Source organism: Torulaspora globosa, chromosome 3 (assembly GCF_014133895.1).
Source record: "Torulaspora globosa chromosome 3, complete sequence".
NCBI lineage: Eukaryota > Fungi > Ascomycota > Saccharomycetes > Saccharomycetales > Saccharomycetaceae > Torulaspora > Torulaspora globosa.
Genome location: NC_050729.1, coordinates 92,787 through 114,137, shown reverse-complemented (window position 1 = coordinate 114,137; position 21,351 = coordinate 92,787). Strand labels below are relative to the sequence as shown.

General features: G+C 46.3%; 13 protein-coding genes across 13 annotated transcripts; 6 read left to right on the top strand and 7 right to left on the bottom strand.

Moving 5' to 3' along the window:
* Positions 1–1,239: 1,239 nt before the first annotated feature.
* VPS34 (phosphatidylinositol 3-kinase VPS34) lies at positions 1,240–3,849 on the bottom strand (the record flags this gene model as incomplete). Its single annotated transcript, XM_037282667.1, has 1 exon — positions 1,240–3,849. One exon carries the CDS (start codon positions 3,847–3,849, stop codon positions 1,240–1,242), a length of 2,610 nt encoding a protein of 869 aa, XP_037138562.1.
* Positions 3,850–4,047: 198 nt separating this feature from the next.
* MSS116 (ATP-dependent RNA helicase) lies at positions 4,048–6,015 on the bottom strand (the record flags this gene model as incomplete). The annotated part of the gene is made up of 1 exon (XM_037282666.1): positions 4,048–6,015. The coding sequence occupies one exon, from the start codon at positions 6,013–6,015 to the stop codon at positions 4,048–4,050; it is 1,968 nt and encodes a 655-aa protein (XP_037138561.1).
* A 244-nt stretch (positions 6,016–6,259) lies between these two features.
* REF2 (RNA-processing protein REF2) lies at positions 6,260–7,648 on the top strand (the record flags this gene model as incomplete). The annotated part of the gene is made up of 1 exon (XM_037282665.1): positions 6,260–7,648. One exon carries the CDS (start codon positions 6,260–6,262, stop codon positions 7,646–7,648), a length of 1,389 nt encoding a protein of 462 aa, XP_037138560.1.
* A 64-nt stretch (positions 7,649–7,712) lies between these two features.
* CAB5 (putative dephospho-CoA kinase) lies at positions 7,713–8,429 on the bottom strand (the record flags this gene model as incomplete). The annotated part of the gene is made up of 1 exon (XM_037282664.1): positions 7,713–8,429. The coding sequence occupies one exon, from the start codon at positions 8,427–8,429 to the stop codon at positions 7,713–7,715; it is 717 nt and encodes a 238-aa protein (XP_037138559.1).
* A 201-nt stretch (positions 8,430–8,630) lies between these two features.
* Positions 8,631–9,767, top strand: CBS2 (Cbs2p; the record flags this gene model as incomplete). Its single annotated transcript, XM_037282663.1, has 1 exon — positions 8,631–9,767. The coding sequence occupies one exon, from the start codon at positions 8,631–8,633 to the stop codon at positions 9,765–9,767; it is 1,137 nt and encodes a 378-aa protein (XP_037138558.1).
* Positions 9,768–9,801: 34 nt separating this feature from the next.
* On the bottom strand, positions 9,802–11,235 carry RKM2 (protein-lysine N-methyltransferase; the record flags this gene model as incomplete). The annotated part of the gene is made up of 1 exon (XM_037282662.1): positions 9,802–11,235. The coding sequence occupies one exon, from the start codon at positions 11,233–11,235 to the stop codon at positions 9,802–9,804; it is 1,434 nt and encodes a 477-aa protein (XP_037138557.1).
* Positions 11,236–11,315: 80 nt separating this feature from the next.
* On the top strand, positions 11,316–12,296 carry LIP2 (lipoyl(octanoyl) transferase LIP2; the record flags this gene model as incomplete). Its single annotated transcript, XM_037282661.1, has 1 exon — positions 11,316–12,296. One exon carries the CDS (start codon positions 11,316–11,318, stop codon positions 12,294–12,296), a length of 981 nt encoding a protein of 326 aa, XP_037138556.1.
* A 117-nt stretch (positions 12,297–12,413) lies between these two features.
* Positions 12,414–13,946, bottom strand: VPS64 (Vps64p; the record flags this gene model as incomplete). The annotated part of the gene is made up of 1 exon (XM_037282660.1): positions 12,414–13,946. The coding sequence occupies one exon, from the start codon at positions 13,944–13,946 to the stop codon at positions 12,414–12,416; it is 1,533 nt and encodes a 510-aa protein (XP_037138555.1).
* A 176-nt stretch (positions 13,947–14,122) lies between these two features.
* SPC19 (Spc19p) lies at positions 14,123–14,593 on the top strand (the record flags this gene model as incomplete). The annotated part of the gene is made up of 1 exon (XM_037282659.1): positions 14,123–14,593. One exon carries the CDS (start codon positions 14,123–14,125, stop codon positions 14,591–14,593), a length of 471 nt encoding a protein of 156 aa, XP_037138554.1.
* Positions 14,594–14,611: 18 nt separating this feature from the next.
* Positions 14,612–15,634, bottom strand: RAV2 (Rav2p; the record flags this gene model as incomplete). Its single annotated transcript, XM_037282658.1, has 1 exon — positions 14,612–15,634. One exon carries the CDS (start codon positions 15,632–15,634, stop codon positions 14,612–14,614), a length of 1,023 nt encoding a protein of 340 aa, XP_037138553.1.
* Positions 15,635–15,767: 133 nt separating this feature from the next.
* Positions 15,768–16,766, top strand: COQ4 (ubiquinone biosynthesis protein COQ4; the record flags this gene model as incomplete). The annotated part of the gene is made up of 1 exon (XM_037282657.1): positions 15,768–16,766. One exon carries the CDS (start codon positions 15,768–15,770, stop codon positions 16,764–16,766), a length of 999 nt encoding a protein of 332 aa, XP_037138552.1.
* A 101-nt stretch (positions 16,767–16,867) lies between these two features.
* Positions 16,868–18,691, bottom strand: THI7 (thiamine transporter THI7; the record flags this gene model as incomplete). The annotated part of the gene is made up of 1 exon (XM_037282656.1): positions 16,868–18,691. One exon carries the CDS (start codon positions 18,689–18,691, stop codon positions 16,868–16,870), a length of 1,824 nt encoding a protein of 607 aa, XP_037138551.1.
* Positions 18,692–19,364: 673 nt separating this feature from the next.
* MSC2 (metal cation transporter MSC2) lies at positions 19,365–21,320 on the top strand (the record flags this gene model as incomplete). Its single annotated transcript, XM_037282655.1, has 1 exon — positions 19,365–21,320. One exon carries the CDS (start codon positions 19,365–19,367, stop codon positions 21,318–21,320), a length of 1,956 nt encoding a protein of 651 aa, XP_037138550.1.
* Between the last annotated feature and the right edge of the window lie 31 nt (positions 21,321–21,351).

Genomic DNA, 21,351 nt, shown 5'->3' with positions numbered 1-21,351 from the left:
ATATCTTGCACTTACATTAAGCTGCGAAGTGAACTTAGCTCTTTGCGCTCTGCTTCGTTTTACAGATTTGCGAGATATCGGGCTCGTCCTTCCAGATTGGATGAGCTTAAGTACCGATGTCTCTAGTCTTGACTGCGGTTTGGTTGGAAACACAGCAGATATTCATTCGAAGCGCTTTAAGGTAGCCTGGATAATGAGCGTGCGATGCCTGATGAAGCGCAGTTTGATATCAAACTCTTTGCACCTTTATTGGAATCTGTGATAAGTCTTTGCTTGCCCTGTTGAACGCTTGTTGGTGATTCATTACCTTCTTTTACCTCTCTCGTATCATCCGGAGTGCAGCATTAGAGATCAACCCTTTGGCGGATGCTCTTCCATTGCTGCCAAACTAGAGGATTCGGAAACTTTCAGTGTCTTGATTGTTCTGTACAGTGCCGTCGAGGAATCTCCCAGTTGCTTCAGAAAATAGTCGTATGTTGCTTCCAATTTAGACAAGACATATCCGCCAAAACATACCTAAGTTTTTGCCTTCATATGCTGTTAAGATGCTGCAAAAACGTTCCCTACCTACATCCAGAACTGTAGCCTCCACCAAGGAGTCAGTGTATCACCGATTCACCCTTCGGTAGCCCTCAACAGCAAACATAGCTCACAAACCGTTTAGGATTTATTTTTAACGTTCTTCATATCATAAAAATTGATATCTCTACAAGTGTAAGGTACTATCTGGAAAAGATCACTTATAATGTTATCCATTTTAGCTTCGATGATTTCTTCCTAGAAATTTTTCCTATGCGATGTCTGGTTTGTCTTAAGCAGACGATAATTCATCCTTCAGCTCCTGCTTTGATCTGCCATCGAGGCCAAAGTACTGGCGTAAAATACCGCAGAGAGCGCTCAAACCTTGAATCAGAATGCATGAATTTGTGCGGTTAGGTTGAGAAAGTACCTAAAAAATTCCAGTGATTAACCATTCTAGAGCCGAACTATTGGCAGCTGAAATGGTTATACCAATAGCGTAGCGGTGGATAGGCCCAGCGCCTGGGTCCGATGGGAAGACTCCAAACTAGCGAGATATCAAAAAACAAAGGATGCCAGAACCGGGGCTGGTTTATGTCGGCCCAGAGATAAATATTTGTCGAATCTCTGGTGCAGATAATTCTCATTTGCTTAACCGAAACCTGAATCACATTTGAGCATGCATTGCCATTAAGCATCATATTGGATGCCCCTAGCGACCTAAGCACGCCAGTACTGCGCTAGATTATGTAAATGATCAATGACAATCGGTAACAAGGCACTGACACTGTCGTTGATCAAGTTTTGGAAATGAACGGTTGCTTCTTCTTCTGACATATCGAGATTAAACCTTTCTTTAACCTTCAATACTGCGCCGTCCGGATCTATGCGTATATCAGGAATGCTAGAAGTTTTCATTAAGTCGAAGAGGTTTAGGATTAAACCAGCGTTTCGTCTTAGAATGGAGTATACTACAAAACAGTAACTCCGAAACTTATTATAGTTAGAAGATTGTGCTCCTCCAAAAGCTTCTATTATCTGAGGCGGTAGCTTCATCAGTGGAGGAAAGGGCTTGGGATCCTGTCCCAATATGTATCCAAAGTCAGCATGAAAGAAATGGCCATCCGGGGTGATTAACAGATTATCTAAGTGCCTGTCACCGACTCCCAATATATAGGTGATCACACAATAGCCAGCACAGGACTTGACGAAGTTATCCATGACCCAATTTTTGACCCCCAGTTCCTCTTTGCTATCGGGATAGTGGGATCTGAGAAATGGAAGTATACCGTGATGAACACTCAGAATGTTAGCCATAGTTTCATTGGGAATAAACTGAATAGCCCCTTCACGAGGCCCAGTTGCTAAAATCTTGTATGGCAACAGCTTTACATCGACGTTCTCGTTCATTAAAAGCTCATTCATTAAACTTATGATTTGGACGATTAACTGATCTTGTCTGAGATCGTCGCCTACTTTAAACATCAAAGGGAAGAGTTCTTGCTTATCAGTTTTGAAGGTAATTTTCAATGGCGACAAAGAGCTCTTGAACACCTTTGACATTTCAGGTATTATATCCACCACAGTGACATCTGGATCCAAAAGCAAAGATACATGATGTCCTCGCAGGAAACTCCTGAGTTGTGTAGTCAATAAATGAGCCAAAAGTTCCATTTTCTTCTGGGTGGTATCTTTTAACCTCTTGATCTCCTCGCACACTTCTCTTAGGATATCTACTAGCATAATTTGATCTTGCAGGACCTTTCGCCTGCTTTTGGTAAGCCTGCTCCAAAAGGAATCAATTATTTGATTCAAGTATGGATTGTCCTCCGATTCAGATTTCAGATACCAGTAAAAGAAATTGCCTAGACGTGGATTGACGATTGCTCTTCTGATCAAAAATTCAGCTAAGGGGGAAATAACGATGGCACTCTCATCAGCGGCTTGTCCATCTGAAGTGAAAACAGAGTTATGTGGCCTCTGATATTGTGCTGGCATAGAAAGAGAGTTTGCTAACGCCTGTGATGGTGTAACTTCAACGATTGTGAATTCGCTGTTAGACTTATCTGAGAAGGTGGAAAGACTCTCAAAACACACCGCTTGGACGAGCTGCAAAAGATAGAGCTCTAGCTCTTTGTCAGACGCTTTCTTGAGTCTGTTCACCGCATACGCCCTTACAGATATATTCTTGTAGTAAGATCCCAAAAGTTCAATAGCGTCGTCTATGTCAATCTCCGCCCACGAGTCCATCAACTCCAGAACTTCAGTCCTTTCAGCTTCTTCGGTCAGATTAGTACTTTGAAGTAGTTTTGTTAAAGCCTTCTTATTGTTTATGAGGTAATATCTGTATTTCCAAATCGACCCTTTCTCATGGGCGGTTAGTTGTGTTCCAGGAGGGTAGTTTATGATTCTATTCAGATAATCTCTCTTCTTGATATCAGGTTTCAGTTGCTTGTCCGAATTGGAGCGTTTGGAAGCCCTTTCCAGCCTTCTATACTTCTCTTCAATGGGGTTGCTGTTGAATTGATCCGGATCGTAAAACTTCAAAGTCGAATCAGAACTGCTACCCAAGGGTATCATCTTTCGTGGCTCAGTTTTCAAATGATCGCCAGGTTCATTACTCTGTTCAAAGTTATGCAATGTGGGAATATTATCTAATACAGATGGGTACTTCCTCTCCGTGAAGACAATTGGTAGCTCAAAGACCGGAAACTCAATGTTCAGGACAAATGTACCAGTAGGCCAGCTTCTGCTATCAACACGTTTCTCTAAATCAGGTATAGTGATGGCATCGAGCCATTCAATCTTCCGAACTTCGCCCAAATAATATCTATTCAAAGAGTCCAGTAGCTCGTCCCCTTTTATCTTTACACCACTTCCAGGTTCATTGTACTGGAATTTTAGGGCCTCTAATCCTCTCTTGAGTGAATTGTCCTCGTTGAAGACAGAAGTTTCCAGCTCAAAGAATGGAACTTTGTTTGTCCCATCAAACTCCCATATGACTATTCGAAGCCGGCTCGAGAGTGTCAGTTGATTCAAGTTAATCGGTAGAGTAAGCCATTGATTCCATTTTCTGGCATTTCTGAATGGAACGTACAGCGTATGCGTAGGTATCGTCAAGATGCGGCCACTTTCCTCGTCGAACACTTGAATTGAGACGATCATATCACTCACAGGTATGACATTTGACGATAGATGGGACAAAGACGGTTCTAGAATCCTCTGAGAGGGTTTTAAAAGAGGCTTGCGACCATCAAGTGACTTCACCTTTATCCGTAACGGCACATCAAGGTCTTGAGAGTCGCAAAATGTAATGCTATTGGACGGCATTATGATTCGAAAGAGCCTACCTCAGCTTTCGAGCACACAGACACTCTTCTCAACGTAATATGGTATGCCTGTTCTGTCTTAGTTTGTCTTTAGGTTCGGACTTCAACTTAAAGCTTCCTCAGGCATGTCAAATTAAATGTCATGAGAATTATATGTACAAGTAGATGTCTATAGAAAATCACCATTTTATTTACAAAATCACTCCATTCTGCTTGCAAAATCCGGATTATGTCCCTGTCTCCTTTCGTAAAACTTTCTGCCGTAGCTATTGTTACGACGTCCACCTTCATCATTGAAATTCGATGAGAACGACTTCTTATTTCTCCCATTATTGCTTGAGCCTCGCCTGTTAAACCTGGAGCGGCTCTGTGGTCGAGTGTCTCCTCTTGAAGCTGACGTTGCGTCCCCATGTAGCTCAAACATTTCAGAGGCTAAAGGAGAGCGGGCGAAACCAAGCCGGTCTAGCTGCACCCTACTGTGGATGGGTACTCTGCGCTGCTCATCGTTCAGTAACATACCATAAGTAGATGCGATTTCCGGCAGTAGTCTTTTTTCATAAAATCCGTATTCTTTGGCTGAGGACCTGTAGAAAGAGATCAAACTGGTAATAGCATCAGCCAGTAGTTCTTCATCATTGACCTTTTGTTCAAACTCAGCGGCACTGGTCTCAGATGGAGAGTACTCTTCCTGGTTTTTAATTTCGACCTTCTTCCTGCGTAGCAAGGTATCAACAAACGGAAGCTCTTCTTCGCATAAAAATATGACAGAAGAACCCTCTGATCCTCCGCGCGCAGTCCTACCAATCCTGTGGATGTAGTTTGCTAACTCCGATGGAACACCTATTTGCAGCACCTCCTCAACATTGGGGAAGTCCATACCACGAGCGCCAACATCTGTGCAAACTAGTAATCCAGAGCGGTCTCTCTTAAATTGCTGCACAAGATGTGTCCTCTTTTTCTGGTCAATCTGACCATGGAACTCCAGCACAGGAAGCTTGGAGCGTAGATCGCTTCTTAAGATTGACGATAGAAATCTGGTGAACTTCACCGTCGGGGTGAAGAGAATCGCCTTGTAATTTTTATCAGCTTCGATCCTTTTCTTGATATGATCGATGGCAGCGTAAATGCTATGGGCCATCTTCTCAGACAAGACCAAGGACTGCTCGATCTTCTCATGGGCCTCGGGCTCGTTCTTGTCAACGGTGTCCAAAAAGACGCATTCATCCTTGTTCATGATCTTGCCAGCCAAGAGCTGTACTTTTTCATCCAAAGTAGCCGAGAACAGCAGAGTCCTGATGTGGTCCGAAGAAATCGCGTTCTTCTCGTTCAGCAAATCCGAAATCTGCTCCAAGTCCTCCTTGAATCCAATCTCCAACAACCTGTCGGCCTCATCCAGAACTTTGAAGTCAACAAATCTAAAGTACTTGTCAGCGTACTGTTCCAGAACCGCCATCAGCCTACCGGGCGTAGCGATGACTATATTGGGCCTCAGGGATGACATTCTCCTCATAGCGGAGCCAAAATTCGTGCCTCCCACAAGCGAGACACAGCCAAACTTTTTCAGACCATAGTTGTGCTCATGGATCTTCTTCACTTCGCTCTCTATCTGCAGAGCCAAATCTCTTGTCGGTGCCACAATGACACATTTCACCATGTACTGAGACTCCCTCCTAGTGTTGATCAGATGCTGGAAAATTGGTATTAAGAAAGCAAAAGTTTTACCCGTACCGGTCTTGGCTCTGGCTATGACATCTTGCTCTTTACTTTCGACGATCGGTCTGATCGTTTTTTGCTGCACAGAAGTCAGTCCCGCGAACTTCATCCTCGAGACAGATTTATGCAGTGTCTTGTCGATCACTCCCTGCTCCAGAAGTTGGTCCAGCGTCACCTCTGGCGCGTTTTCCTCCTTGGGATGGTGAATCAGTTTCGAGAAATGTGCGCTATTCAGCTCCGGTTCACCACTCTCGCGGTCTCCCTGGAATCTCCCCCGCCTCACTCGATCGTTGTAGCGTCCAAAGCTCTTCTGACCAGATCTGCCGCCATTATAGCCTCTTGATCGATCGTTCTGATAACATCTTATCGCCGCAAAGAACCAGCCGTTTCTGCTTCCACAAGTCGCTCTCGTCGCCGGATTTTTTCCTACCGCCAACAATGATCGCAACAACATCCTTCCACGACGTCCACGAGCTGCCAATAGATCAAATCAACCAGCTTCAGCTCCACCAAACTCTTTAAGTCGCAGCTCATCTCTTAGAGATGGCGCTAATTGAAAAATTTTCTACAGCTTAAAGAACCATCACAGTTGACGAAGGACTAAACCTATTCAAAGTGGTCGAAGTTCACTATTTAAGAGAGCTGGAAGCTGACCAGCAGCAACAAGAAGAGGCTTGGAGGTCCCTGAGACTAGCAGAATGTCACATCCAATACCACAGATGGTGGATATCTCGCATGCTTTGCAGTCAAGCGCGATCGAAAAGATGCGGAGCGACATCAGAGACTTTCAGCAGGCGTCGGAGCTGTCGCAGAGCCAGTTTGCCACGGTGAAGAAGTATATGGAGTCGCTGGAGACAGCGTTTGCGCAATTTACCAAGGATAACCAGCATATCGAGTCTGGAACAGATCCTGCGGTGACCGCAGCGGATAAGCAGCTTTATTCAGGTTTGAAAGCGATGTATGCGGACTACCTGTTGCAGTTGGGCAACATATGGAAGCAGAATAGCAACAGCAGCGGGGACTGCGAGCCATTGGACTACATTGTGGAGGAACTACCATATCTTCAACCTACCGAGCGTAAAAGTTATATCGATAATCTGATCTTAGGTAATAAGTACGATGAAAAGTTGAGCAAATCGGGGAGAATTCTGGAGGCTATGATCAACCTTTGCGTGCTGGACTCGACGTTGACGGCCAATTTGCGCTCATACATCACTTTCCTGAGGAAGATAGGATTTAGCAACGAATCGCTCAGGAGAGCTCTCCCGGCAGACCTGTCGAACTCGCCGTGGCTGACCGAGAGCTCCAGCGAGACGGTTGTGGACGTCGCTGCTGCCAAGAAGATTACAACCGACAGAGCAGGCACCCCGCCGTTGAAGGAGCAGGATGACAAGAACGGTCCTGACGATGAGAAGAAGAAGAAGATATCGTTCTCAAGGTACCTGAAGAAGGGAGATGTGCCGGTGAATGAAAATGGTAAGAGAAAGTCCTCTGCAGCCGCAGTACGGGATGGCTCGAAGAAAGTCAAGAAGGAGGAAGCAGCTACTTTGAATTCAATCCTAAAAGCAAGTGGCAGCTCCAAGAAGAATTCAAACAACATCAAATTCGTAGATGACTCTATACTGGTGAAAGTATACGGTGATGGTCTTCCGAATGAAGGATTGTACGTAGCACCTGAGAAGCTGAAGAAGATACTGAAGCCGTTCAAGGAAGGGGAACCTCGAGAAACCGTCCTGATTGAAAACTATAAGAAAAAGGCTCCCGAGCTAGACATTGAATTCGATTTATCGCCCGAGGAATTTGATGTAACGGAGACCAAAGGTGGTCCCATCCCATGCGAAACAGTCGTACCTCTAAAGTATAGACTTAACTTCACAAATTTCAGCTCGGAACTGAGTAGCAGACCGCCACGAGAGCCTGTTGTCGTCGAAGAGCCAATGGACGCTATGAAAAAGAACAAAGGACCACTTATCGTACGAGCTTTCGGCAAGAACAGCCTCCTTTTAAGAAAGGACAGAGGTGGACTGCCCTACAAGCGCGTTCCCGAGGTTGTTCCTATAGACTATCCATCTAGGGCGTCCCAGTGAACCTCACTGCATATCCCATCGCATCGCTTCAACATAGGCCCTTATGTAACGTAGATATGTAAACTCACTGCATCTTCCTTTTGTGAGAGTTCAAGAACGATTTTGATAAGACTAAAGCAGCTGCACTTACGGCTCCGAACGGCGGGAAGTATTCGAGGACCGTCCTGAGCAGTGTCGGATTCACTTTGGCGACAAGCTCGTCGACCTGCCTGAAAAGGTAGGGCACATCTCTATTGTTTTCCAGCACATAGTCCGCTCTTTCGATGCGCTCCTCTGTAGTCATTTGAGCTTTGATCCTGTTGAGCGCATCCTCCCGAGTCATTCCAGGGTTTCTAACCAGAATTCTCTCGACCTGCTGTTCCTGATCCGACACAACTGTCACTGTAATCCCACACAGTCTATCAAGACCTGCCTCATATAGTAGTGGAACGTCTAAAACACACATTCGGTAGCCACAAAGGTAGCACACCAGGATCTTCTTGAAGATGCCATATCTGACAGCCGGGTGTGTGATGCAGTTCAACTTCTTTAAGTCGTCGGGATGCTCGAATACCCACCTACCGAGCGCACCTCTGTTAAGATGCCCATCTGGAAGTGTCAAATTAGAAACCTTGCCATTGAAAGCATCTAGAATCCTGTTGTATGCATCTTGGCCTGGTTCCACGACGTCCCTGGCTACCTGATCAGCATCAATGATCGCCAACTTGTGCTTCTCCCGCAGCCTCCTCGAGACCGTACTCTTACCGCAAGCGATTCCACCAGTGAGTCCCAACACAAGCATCGCTAAACCGATAACTGGGAAGAAGAGCTAACGCGTAAGCTAGCTCCAGTCGCCTACATCGCTGTGTTCATTACTAGGCCATCGTTTGTGATACATAGTATCGAAAATTGAAAGTCGTAGTGCAGCTTACTGACGACACAAGACTGAGCAAGCAATTGGCTTCTATGAGCCTCGAAGCACTTCTAGAGTTGTCAGAATTCCATGGCGAACATTCCCAGAGCGTATTCGTTGGTGAACAATCCGATTGCCTCGCTGCTAGCGTATGAAATAGCCCAAATACCAAGTCAACCGAAGGTTCCACAGGTCGTGCTGCTCTTAAATGACCAGAAAAAGCTGTCGAGATTCCTGGAGAATGATTCTAAACTGACTATACAGAAGGGAAATGATTCCGATTATCACCATACCCAGTTCATGGCGTCACATCTTCCGCCGGTGTACTCGAGCGGGCAAGTCGCCAGCATAGCTAATGCCATCTTTTCTGGCCCTCACACCAAGGGTCTGGTTCAATCGATACGGAAGTATTGTGCCTGTTTCCATGGTTTCTCCAATATACTCCTAGTGGACCCGCCTGCTGGTGCAATCGAGCATCTCTACAGAAAGGTATGGCGGACTGTGCATTCCAGACCCAATCTGTTCGTTGGCGTCACAACCCAACGAGAGCGTAGAATTGCTACCAGCGTCGATGAGTTTCGAATCGATGTCAAGCAGGGGACGCTGAGTCTGAGCATCAGTCCAGTCCCAAAGGACTTCAAGCATTACACATTCAACACAACGTTCGACGATGAGCTGAAAAGGCGGCACGATGTGGACCTGTTCAAGTTGCTAGATGCTGCCAGTAATAATGAGAGCGGAGTCGTACCGCTAGATATTCGCTACCACTCCTACGGTGAGCTTCTCTTAATGCGTTTGGAACGGCTTATAGTTGAAAGCTGTACCGAGCCACTGGCGGCCATTTATGGATGTAGGTATATTGGTGAGCTTCTTTTCTCGAGCCAGGCTGACGATATGATTAGGAAAATGATTAAAGAGCAGATGAGAATACTTTGGTTAACCCACCCTTTCCTAGCCAACATACAGAACAGCGGCATAGCGCTCGACTGCGAGAGGCTTTATTCTGTCATTAAGAAAGAGCTGAACAGTGGTATTGACAGAAAGAGCGTGATGAGACTAAAAGTTGACCAGTTAGAGGCGACAAACGTGAACGAACTCACGGGATACTTTGTCCGGCTTGCTGCCTACCGAAAGATCGATTGCAAATGGAACGAAGCTGTCACGAATCTGGTTAAAGGTAAAGTGGCACTGACACGACATAGGGCCTTGAGTCATAAATATCTATAGATGAGAGGAAGCATGCATTATCCAAAGGATCTTCTTATGACAAGCTGCCCAAGTGATGTTCAATAATGTCTATGTAACCACGGTAAATAGTCCCCAGATTTCGGGCTGAGAAATTAGCAGGCATTCCAGGCTGAGTGGTTAAAGACTCGAGACGGTCTCGATAGCTTTCTAGCAATCTCTCCAGCAACTCGCGTAACTTGTCCGAAATCTTGGGCAAGAAGTAATCCTCTGAAATGTAGCCGAGCAGTAGTTTCTCGACCCGTCTGTAGTCTTGCGTGACAAGCAGGCTAAGTGCAACCAGCGCTCTATAGCTGATCTCGGAGTAATTTATCGTGTAGTTGTCCCAGTAGGCATGCTCCTTCAAGAATTCCATCATTACAGCATCGCCGCCAATTAGGTTCGTGACTTCATCTGATATGTCGATGAAGTTCCAGCGGTTCTCCTGCAGCACAAATCCGTACTCATTTAAAAGAAAATCGTTTGAATGTGGGCCATAATTGAGCAGAATATTCTCGCCAGCCTTAACGTATCCACGCTTACCGCATTTCAGGCTAAAGACGCCCATTAGTCGATCTTTACGATCTCTCGTGATCTCGGGATAGCAATGCTGATCCACTTCATCCGTATGATTGAGGAAGTCAACAAACGGTACCATTGTAAATTGACTTTCGACATCGTCCTTTTTCAGCTGAACTTCTGAGTATAAGCATCTGGAGTTAATGATGAAGTATACATGCAAAAAATCTTCATAAATTTCTTCAATTGATGGGCACTGATGACCTTCTTGCCACAACTGCTCGCAACTGCTAACCAACCAAGGACGGATGGTATCCCAATCTTGTCTCAATAAGGCGTTCTTCTTCTTTATAAGCTTTTGCGATGCCAGCGGTAGTAATCCAAGCAGCTTCTTGTCTCTAGAGGATGCTGAGTTGTTCCAAATAGCTGGTATAGATCCCAGTTCCTCCTTAGAGGGCCAAACGTCGAAAAACGGCTGCCAAAACGATTGAATTGATCCATTGAACCACAAGGGTAATAACACTCGTTCAACCAAAATGTAAAACGCCAACAATTGAAACGAACTGAATGACAGTACAGTCTCTTGGTCAAGCACAGAATATAGCCGGAATCTAGGGTCATTGTCATCAAGCTGCTCCCGCTGTATCTGTCTCTCACGCTCGCTCACGGTGATACCACTGACGCATATTCTGCGGTTGAAGAGAGACATGTTCCACAGAATACTATTGAAATTCAACTGATATCGATTCGGTACCCTAACCACCGTCTCATTCTTCTTCAAGGCGCCGCCTTTGAGAACCACACCTCTACCTGATTCTTCACATTCATTCACCTCGACATCATCAGATAGATAGAATTGATCGGAGCATCCTAGCCAGGCAACCAGCTTTTCTAACCGGTTATCCAACAACATTGATCTGTTTGCTAAGGCCATTCTAAGAAGTTGGCTCATCGGTCTATTTTTCAGCTGTCTCTGTCATTGCAAGCCATTATAAGGACTACAGGACACATCAAGAGCTCTTGAACCTGGTGATGAAGCCTGCTTCAATGGCAATGTGGCTACGAAATGGTTTAAAAGTACGATGCCTTCAGTCTGGCACAACATTGAGACGAATCTCTACCAAAAGTTGCGAGTCGAAGGTGAAGACAAGACCTATTGATGAGTCTGCGAAAGTGCTCAGACATCTGCATTTTAGCAAGCAAATGCCATTCAAGAAAGGTATTGATATCCAGGAACGGTTTGTGAAAGCTCAATTGGACATCAAAGAACTTCATGCCAAGATAAGGAGACGTACAGCACAGTTGCAGCAAGAAAAGGCCAACGCAAATCTTAACGACAATGAAAGACAAATACTCGATCGCATTTTGAATATGAAACCTAACCCAATCATTTTGACCTTTGAATTCCAACCCACTTACACTGGCGGCAAGCGAATAAAGAAGCTGATCACAGAGGAACAAATCTCGAGGTATGAGGAATTCTGTCCATCGGCACAAAAGAACAACATGAAGCCAAAATTTGTCCAAGTAGAGAGAGGTGGCCAAGTCACCTTCCATGGCCCCGGACAGGTTGTTGCATATATCATTTTGGATCTAAAAACATTCAAAGATTTCCCTGCGAAGTGCTTTGTTTCGAGCATTGAAAATGCTACGATCAATGCTTTAAGAGATGCCAAGGGACATGACGACGAAGGAGCATTGGATGTGCGTGCCAGGAAGACAGACCAGACTGGAGTCTGGGTTACCGATAAAAAAATTGCCAGCATAGGCGTTCATGTTAGGAGATCTATAACCTCGCATGGTGTTTGCATAAACGTTTGTCCAGACTTATCCTACCTGAATAGCTTTGAGATGTGCGGTCTTCCGAATAGTTTGGCAACCTCAGTTAAAGAGCTGCGTCCAGCCTCCTCGATCACAACAAAGGATATTGCAGTCAGCTTCGTGAATGAACTGGCAAAGGTCATCGGCATAGATGTCGTAGAAAGGGCAGAGCTGGACGACATAGAACTTTGAGCTCGGATCGAACCCTAAAATAGTGTTCACCTTGGTCTTGCGTATACGTATGCATAACAAATACATGTAAATATGAGGACATTCCGTCTGAGAAGTCCAAGGGACTGCAATAAAGGTCTATGCATGGTTCTCAGAGGAAAGCGTCATCGCGTAAGCGATAAACCCCACAGATATAACGCTTACAAGCAGTAAACTACCACCTCCTAATCTCCTGTGCTCTGAGTCGACCCCCTTTCCTGCAGACGCCGCTCTGTTTTCCTTCAGCTTTGTACCGTTTTGCGTGTTTTGAGCCGGCTCATCTCTTTGATCTTGCTCTATAATACTCTTGCTGAGCTGTGCATTTCTGTATTTCTCCACTTCCAATCTGGTGCGTAAATCCTCTAGATCATTCTGTAATTCTTTTATATGCTCTTCAGACTTTGTGGCCTCTATGTCAAACGCTCTTTGCATGTCGTTCTTCTCCCTGAGGACAGTATCCAGCTGCAACTTGTGCTCCTTCATTATATGTGATTGTTTCTCAGACATTTTCTGTCGTAATGCACTCTGTAATTTTACCAACTGCTTATCATTCTTCTCAACCATTAGCTTGTTAACGTATTCCAGATTCGTCGTATAGTTTATTAGAAAGCTTTCCATCGATTTCAGCTTGGCGTATTCATGTTTTTCCAACGAAATCTCGGTTGCCAGCGCCTTTATGACATTTATTAAGTTGGGACTGGTGCCAATGGAGTTGTTGATAAATATTCCGCTTAGAATTTCTGTCTCGGAACCCAAAACTGTGTCTTCCAGGTCTAGATTATTAACGTCACCAAACATCGCCGCTTCAAAAGCTGCTCTTTGCGCTGTAGTTGAGGAGCCCGACATATATTCTTGACCAGTACTTCCGCTTGGTGGGCCAGTTGCATATGCATCCTTCCCACTGCTGCTATCGAATAGCGAATTGCCCGTCTGTGCAGTTTCGTTGATCAGGGGTATTACCGAGATATCTTCCACATAAGCACTAATCTTCCTATGTTCAAACTTGCTATCGATATCGGTGCCCAGGTCGATGACATCCCCCACTTTCAGTTCCACGTCGTTCTGGTCTATCCTATCGCCGTTCACAAACGTCCCGTTACTAGACTTGAGGTCTCTGATGTATATTTTGCCCGTTGCAGGATCGCAGCTCAAGGAAGCATGGTTACGTGACAGCACTCGCGAGTCGAAATGCCCGTTGTCGGGCCGCACCTGGGGTACCTGTTGCGGATCCTGTTTCCCAATGTTGCCCCCGGCCCCGGCGTAGTTCTGGCTCGAAGCGTTGGAGTTCACCACCGGTCTCCCCAACTTGAAACTCTCCGGCTTGAAAGGAACCACTAGAAACTTCGTCTCAAAAGTCTCGTTTAAAGACTTGAGGATTATGATATGGGTATACTTATTTCTTGGAGCCACCGCAGGCCGAAATGTATCAAGCTCCAGAGGCTGTTCTAGACGCTTCTCCTGCAATTTCTGCTTGTGCCCTTCCTCCATCTCCTCACTCATCTTGCCACCATTACTCTTCGAGTTCGATCTTGCTCTCCTCTTCACTGGACTTGCGTTGCCCATCAGCATCTGACCATTGCTTCCACTGTGCGATTCCGGTGTCCTCCTCCAGCTCCTCTCAACTTCGGTCATCGCAGCCAAGGATCCAACGACAGCCTTCTCTTTGTGATACTTCAAGATTGTGGTCGTCTTTTTAAGAGGAAGGTCAATAGCTTAGTCCGAAGTATAAAACATGCTCTTCTTGCGAAGGTCACCGCAAGAGAGAGCCCTGATCCCGGTTCACGAGGGCTGGCCTAGCGATTGTTGTTATGTATGATGCGCTGGAACGCAGTGTTGAGTCACTGGAGACCACTGTTGGGTTGCTGAGAGACTCTGTTGGCACTCTGGAGAAGAACTCTAAACCGAACGTATATCTGACGCAGACGATGCTACAATCAAGGAGAGTATTTGAGCTGATGCTGGAGTATGATGTGCAGAGAGCGAAGCTGGACCTGATCGAGGAAGTGGAACCGTTGGTGACTACGCTGCAGGACAAGCTGGAGAAATCGATAAATAGAATGAGAAGAGAGTTGGACACGCTACAGCAGACGTACGAATTGAACAAACTGAGGCTCAGCAAGAACAATAGCAGCATTGGCGGGCCGGGGAACGCAGAGTTTGACGTTAGCACAGACGCGGTGATTATAGCGTCGTCGACAAACGAAGAATTGGAGGAGCTCAAGAAGCTGAAACAGCTGAAGGAGGCACTGCGAAAGAGACTCGAGGAGGCGAAGAAGTAGTGCTCGGCCTGCCGGGAGTCATATCTTCAAATTCGTGTAAAAATTACTGACCGTGCTTTCCAGGGCGCTCAGCTTCGTCGTAATGCTTATGAGGAACGGATCGCTTGTTGTCATCGTCAGTTTGTCACACTCGATCACCACTTTTCCGCCGAAGGTGACGCATCTGTTGAGATAGTTTTGCGCCTGAGAGAGCGTGGTTGTCTCAGTGTTGAACGTCGACATCATGAGGTTGTTGATGAGTGTGGGCTCTTCGATTTGCACGCCGTTCTCCCGCAGGACACTTTCCAGGTTTTTCGATCTGTTTGTCGTCAGTTTGTCCTTGATCTTGTCGCTGAAGGACTTTCCAGTTTCACGGTCGACGTGGCACCACGGCTTCTTGACTACTTTCTCAAGATTCCTGAAATCTATGCAGAGCTCATTTTTGAGAAGTAGTATCTCCAGACTTATCTCGTAATGCGAATTCTCACAAAGCAAACGGTAATCTTGAAACATCTGCTTCATCGGGTAGTTGTTGTTGTCCGGGAACGAAAGCTTCCTTGGTGGATTTTGTAGCACGTTAATAGAGCCAATGAGCAGCTCGAGCACTCTGCCTATATCTTCGATAAACTTTTCAGGATCAGCTACCATCTCGAGCTCTTCCAGGAGCCGCAGAATACTGCCTAAGTTCGACTCTATCGTTTGAACCTGAGACAAGAGGAACTTCGAGCCAGTATTCATCCTCAATGCGATCTGTTTGCCTTTGTGAAAGTCTGGGAACTTGACTATAGCTTTAAAATCCAGAAGGTAGCGGCCCTGTCTGGTCACAACTCCCTTTACCGAGGGGCCCGTCCCGCCATCGTTCGACCGGCTGCTTATTGGCATCTTGAAGATCTGGTCATCATGCAGCATCGCCAGGCATTTCTCCACATTATCCAGTATGTTCGGCAGTTGTGGCTTTATAATCTCATCGATCAACCAGCAGCGTTCCCTAACGCCGTCTTTCACAGGATCCTGATTCTCTGGGCCTCCGAAATAATCGTATGGATACAGCTCAGTGGTCATCTCGGTTGCCTTGTCTATTAGGAGTCTCTTTGTGCTATGGTCTCTCTAGCAGTATAAGTTCTATCATATACGACTATATCTTGAAATTCCACCAACCTTTGCAGAACCCACAAGCCTAAGAGTCCGTGGCCTGATGTTGAGATATGTGGCTAGCGGTGGCCAATTGAATGGGAGACTGTTGCCCTTGCAGCAGAGACGTCAATTCCTAGTCGCAACGGCTCTAACTTTAGGTGGATTCGTACTGGGCAAACAGGCTAGACTGGCAGATGCTATGGAAAGGGGTGAATTGCATAACAAGAACGACGACCAAGAACTGAAAAGACAGGAGGACGTCGAAAGGAGGCTCAAAGCTTTGTCCAATAGCAGACCGATGAAACCCAGGTACAAGGGACATGTCCCGTTGTATGCTCATGAGAAACTACTACTTTTCGTTGTGTCTGGTCTGAAGTCATACTTCCATCCAGAAGACGGCATGAACATCGTTCAACTGGGAGAGGCATCGGCTCTGCCCATTTTCCTCGAGAATTTGAAGAAGACCATGTTGGCAGACGAAACTGGAAGACGCATTCTGAGGGAGCAGCCTAATATCCACTCCGACACTTTGCATATGGATAAGCTGAGTAAGATGCCCAAGAATACCCTTGGTTACGTTTATTACAAATGGCTGAAGAAAGAGGGAGTTTCCCCAGACACAAGAGCGCCCGTCAAATACATTGACGACCCTGTTCACGCATACATCTTCAAGAGGTATAGACAGTGCCATGACTTTTATCACGCAATAAACGATCTTCCGATTATTATTGAGGGTGAGATTGCAGTCAAGGCATTGGAAGGTACCAACATGGGAGTCCCTATGGCCGTCCTGGGGGCGCTGCTGGCACCAATGCGCTTGAAGAAAGTTCAAAGGGACAGATTATGTGAGATTTACTTGCCATGGGCCGTAAAGACCGGTCTAAGCTGTAAACCGTTGATTAACGTTTACTGGGAAGAGATTCTTGATAGGGATATAGACGAGTTGAGGGAAGAGCTGGGGATTACTGCACCGCCAGACCTACGGGAGGTCAGGAAAGAACGGTCAAGGATAAGAAAGCAGCTCAAGATGAAGTACGATAACTTCGAGGCTCAGATATAGTAAAGTCAAAGTGTTATTATTATGTTATTATTAGTCTATATCGAATGCGTAAAAAAGTACATTTTGTTTATGAGTGAAAGGATCGTTTAACGACCAACCTTCTAAAGTTCGACGTTATCAATCTTATTGGTCGCTAAATCCTTGGTATTTTCTAGTTCAGAAGAAACCTGCGAACTTTGTTCTTCTTTTCTGTTCTTGAGTTCGGACTTGTCAGTGCTGACCTCGACACAGGTAGCCACTTCAGCCTCGCTATCATTGATATGAATCTTGTTAGTCATTTCATGAATAGCAATTTCTTCTGGCGAAATCTCACTGTGAGGTACCAGACCTTTCTTTCTTGCCATTTCATCAGTGAATGCTCCGTAATAGTCCTTGTCATCCTTCTTGATATCAATCTTGTATGGGAAGAGCCAACATAAGATCCAGTAGAGGAAAAAGGAAATCAGGAACGAAAAGAACGAATCACCATAATAGAAGTTGATAATGCCTTGGTTGTGGAAGTAGTTATTGTTAACTTCCCAAGCGATACCTGGTAAACCGGGAGTCATACCAGCAATCCAAGCAAACAAGGCTCTCCAATTGAAGCCCTTGGAGTAATAGTATTCACCCTTCAACACGAAGGCTTGTGAAACAGAATAGGATCTTCTTCTGATGACCAAATTGTCGCAAATCATAACGGCGATAATTGGAGTCATGACGATACCGAAAGAACTCATCACAGTCAAGAAAGTGTTGCTAGATCTGTTGTAGAAGTTCCATGGTTGGACTGCGACAGAGACACAAGCAGTGAAGATAGCACCTCTGGTGATATTGATGTATTTGGGGAATAGACCAGACAAATCCATACCGCTGGCAAATCCACAGTTAGAAGCAGTGTAGGAGATTTGCGACATCATGAACGAGAGCCCACAGAAGAAACTAGCGGCTCTAGCACCGGCGGAATAGTTGTCAGTCAACCAAAACTCAAAGATGTCCATTGGTGACCAGAAAACCTGACCGTACAACTTCTCACATGTGGAAGCCCCAATCACACCAAAAACTGGCACCACGGTGGTTGGGATCAAAAGAGCCAAGATGGTACCCGACCAAATAGCAGTTTGCGAAGAACCAAATCTCGAGTAATCACTTTGATTCACAGAACCTGGAGACACTGAACCGAACCAATACGAGATCAAATAAACCCATGCCCAAGCATAATCGGAACCCGTGGCGGTGGATTTTAATGACACAAAATAATCACCCACGCCGTGAGCCTTGCTGGTAAGGTAGATGACCATGCCCATCATGGAGAAACAGGTAGCAACACACGACCAGATCAAGATGTAGTTCAAGTGATATGGTTTCATCAAGTAGAAGAAGCAAGCAATCACGTTAAACAGCATGAACCCAATAATCTCCTTAGTGGTCATGTAAACATTGTCGGGCAATGTGTTGGGTAAAGTTAAGTAGTGATGTGACCACGAGTCGATGATCATGTTGAAACATCTTCCGCCCAACCATGCGTTGGAACCATAATTGACGATACTCATCAGCACACGGATCAAAATACCGATCCACGAACCGTAGATACCAAAGGTAAATCTCTGAGCCAGAGTGTAACCAACTTTCCAATCCCAACCAGGATACGAGTTGGCCAGAGTGAATAAGATGGTCACCACATCACCAACAATGAAAGTACCAATGGTCGCAGCGTAACTCAAACCATACTGGGACGCTGAAGATGCACTCACCCAGGTACCAACGGAGAAAGAGATAACACCCCAGTATGCGAAATTGGACCAGAACCCCCAGGTCTGGTTTGGCGCCCGAATAGGCTGTAAATCCGGGTTTTTCAACACACTCAAAGTGCCTCTCTTCTCCGCAGGCACTTCCAGATAGGTCAACCCCTTGCACATCGCCGCCTTAACACGCTTGAATGAAGACATGATAGCCGCTTACAGATTTCTCAAATTCAAACCCATGTAACAATAAGCCAGAAATTAAAGTTGGTGAGAATTCCATCGAAGCTTAATCAATAACAATCACCATTTTATACACCAGGCAGCCGCTTAGAAGAAATGGAAGATGAAAAAAAAAAGCCAAAAGAAACGCCCGTATGGTGAGAAACTGGTAATGATCCCTTGGCACATTCAATAGCACCCACTCGATGAGTTTGCAGTCCCTGTCGAACTTTGATCCAAAGAGGTAACCCAATTGCAGAATCAGACAATCATGCCCGAAAGACTCCTAAAAAAAAAAAGTCCACCGGCTTCAAGATGCGATGCACCTCGGAACCTCGACATGCTACGACAATCCGCATCTTGCAGTTTCCTCGAGAGACGACTTCGATGCGGCACTCGAGCATGCATATAATAGAGAAGCCTCGTCATGTGGATAGAAGATTGGTAGCGTTATGCGTTTATTTCTTGGCATCTGCCATGTTTCTGCTTTGTCCGAATGGTGCCGGTATCTCTCGGACATCGGTTTTCGAATAGAACTCCGTCTGTAGTGATGACTGATGGCTTGTCCAGCAAGGTATGCTTTATCGAGGTTGCAGGCTGGAGGAATGGGCCAGATAGAGACAAATTCTGGTAGTCGACAGTAGGTACAAGGTCCCGGATGCAGCATATCGATATCTCGTCTGCCATACCGCTGCTACTGGCGTATCCGACGGTGATTTTGGCGAGCCACCTGGTGCTTGCGGGCAACCCCGCAAGCCCCGGTGCGGCCGCGCTGCGGCTCGTGCTGCTGCCGCTGTTTGCAGCGTGCAGTGTGTGTGTGGTGGGACTCTTGCTCAAGTTGTGGGGCGATCTCCGGTCGGCGTTGTCTGCGCTAGTGCTGGCGGCGCTTATCTCACAACTGAACTTCGCCCTTGGTACAGTTCAAACCACCGCGCTGTCGCTGGTGACGATTAAACTGGTGCTGTGCGGCGACACGCCGCGGTACTCGTGGTCCAAACTGCTCAAGGTATATCTTCCCCTGTGTCTGCTGAGCGCTGTCGTCGCGAAACTTTCAGGTGCTTCAGGGGTCTTACCGCCCCTGATGTCTTACCTGGCGTTAGTGGCATGTCTGAAAGTGGTGCTGCCGCGACTACCGAAGGGTGAGGTGGCAGCCAGGAAGAAATCGGTCTTATCCATACCTCTGGTGTGTGCGGCGGTGCTGTATGTTGCTTGTTTGTCCTATGGGTGGTCGTTTCAGTTGTTGATGGTTTTTGTGTTCGGCGGCTGTTTGGTGATCCTTCTTGTATCCGCGAGGGACCTCGCGGCAGAAGAACAAAAGAGGCCGCTCACAATGGCAAGATATTTCATCGTGTCGAGCGCCTTGATGGCGGTCGTCTTGCAATTCTTGTCGTTCAATGCCATCTCGTCCTCGAGACTCGCGGATTGCGTTACGATAGTGTATGCGGTGTATGCGGAGTACGTGTCGTGGTCCGTGGATATCGAGCCTCATGGACAGAGTAGTACCATCGGCGAGGAGACTCCAAGCAGTCTTTTCCAGCAGATAGCCAAGAATAAGGACACGCGGTCTATCTTTTCGTTCTTGCTTCTCAACACGACTTTCATGTTTGTCCAGTTGCTGTATTCATTTCGGTCCAAGTCGCTCGGACTGTTGTCCGATTCGTTGCATATGGCGTTGGACTGCACTTCGTTACTTCTGGGACTGATCGCGGGGGTGTTGGCGAAAAGGCCCCCGAGCGATAAGTTTCCTTTTGCTATGGGGTTTCTGGAGACGTTGGCGGGCTTCACGAACGCGGTTCTTCTCCTGGGGATCGTATGTGGCATCTTTGTGGAGGCTCTTGGGCGACTGTTCAGTCCGGTGCATTTGCACAAGACGAGCGAGCTGCTGGTGGTGGCTACTTTGGGATTGATAGTTAATCTTGCGGGACTGTTTGCGTTTGATCACGGTGGACACTCGCATGGCGGAAGTAACGAAAATATGAGAGGTATCTTTCTGCATATTCTCGCGGACACTTTAGGTTCGGTCGGCGTCATAGTATCGACGATTCTGATAAAGGTTACTCATTTGCATATCTTTGATCCGATTGCGTCGATATTTATCGGTAGCTTGATCCTGTTGAGCGCGATCCCGCTGCTGAAGTCGACCACTTCTTCAATCCTGTTGAAACTGGACGAGAAAAAACATAACGCTGTGAAAAACGCATTGAACCAAATCTCAGCCACGCCGGGAATCACCGGCTATACAACACCACGGTTCTGGCCTGCAACTGTGGACAGTTGTGGGCACTCCCATGCTCATTCTCACGCACACTCGCATGACCACTCGCATGAACAGGCACATTGCCACGAGCACTCTCAAGGTCACATACATGCAGACTCTCATGATCATTCACACGCCAGTACCCACGAACATTCAGCAAACACTCCTTCCTTGGTCGGGTACATACATATCCAATACAACGATGGCGAAAACTCAACCATAATTAAGAAGAGAGCTGAGAAGATCTTCGAGTCTGTCGGAATCAAAGCCTGGATTCAGGTTGAGCCAAACGAATCAGCCTGTTGGTGTAGAACATCCTCCCAAAACATGATTCCTCAGGTTGTACAGCACAAATGACTATTATGTTATTCCTTTTAACCCCTACTAA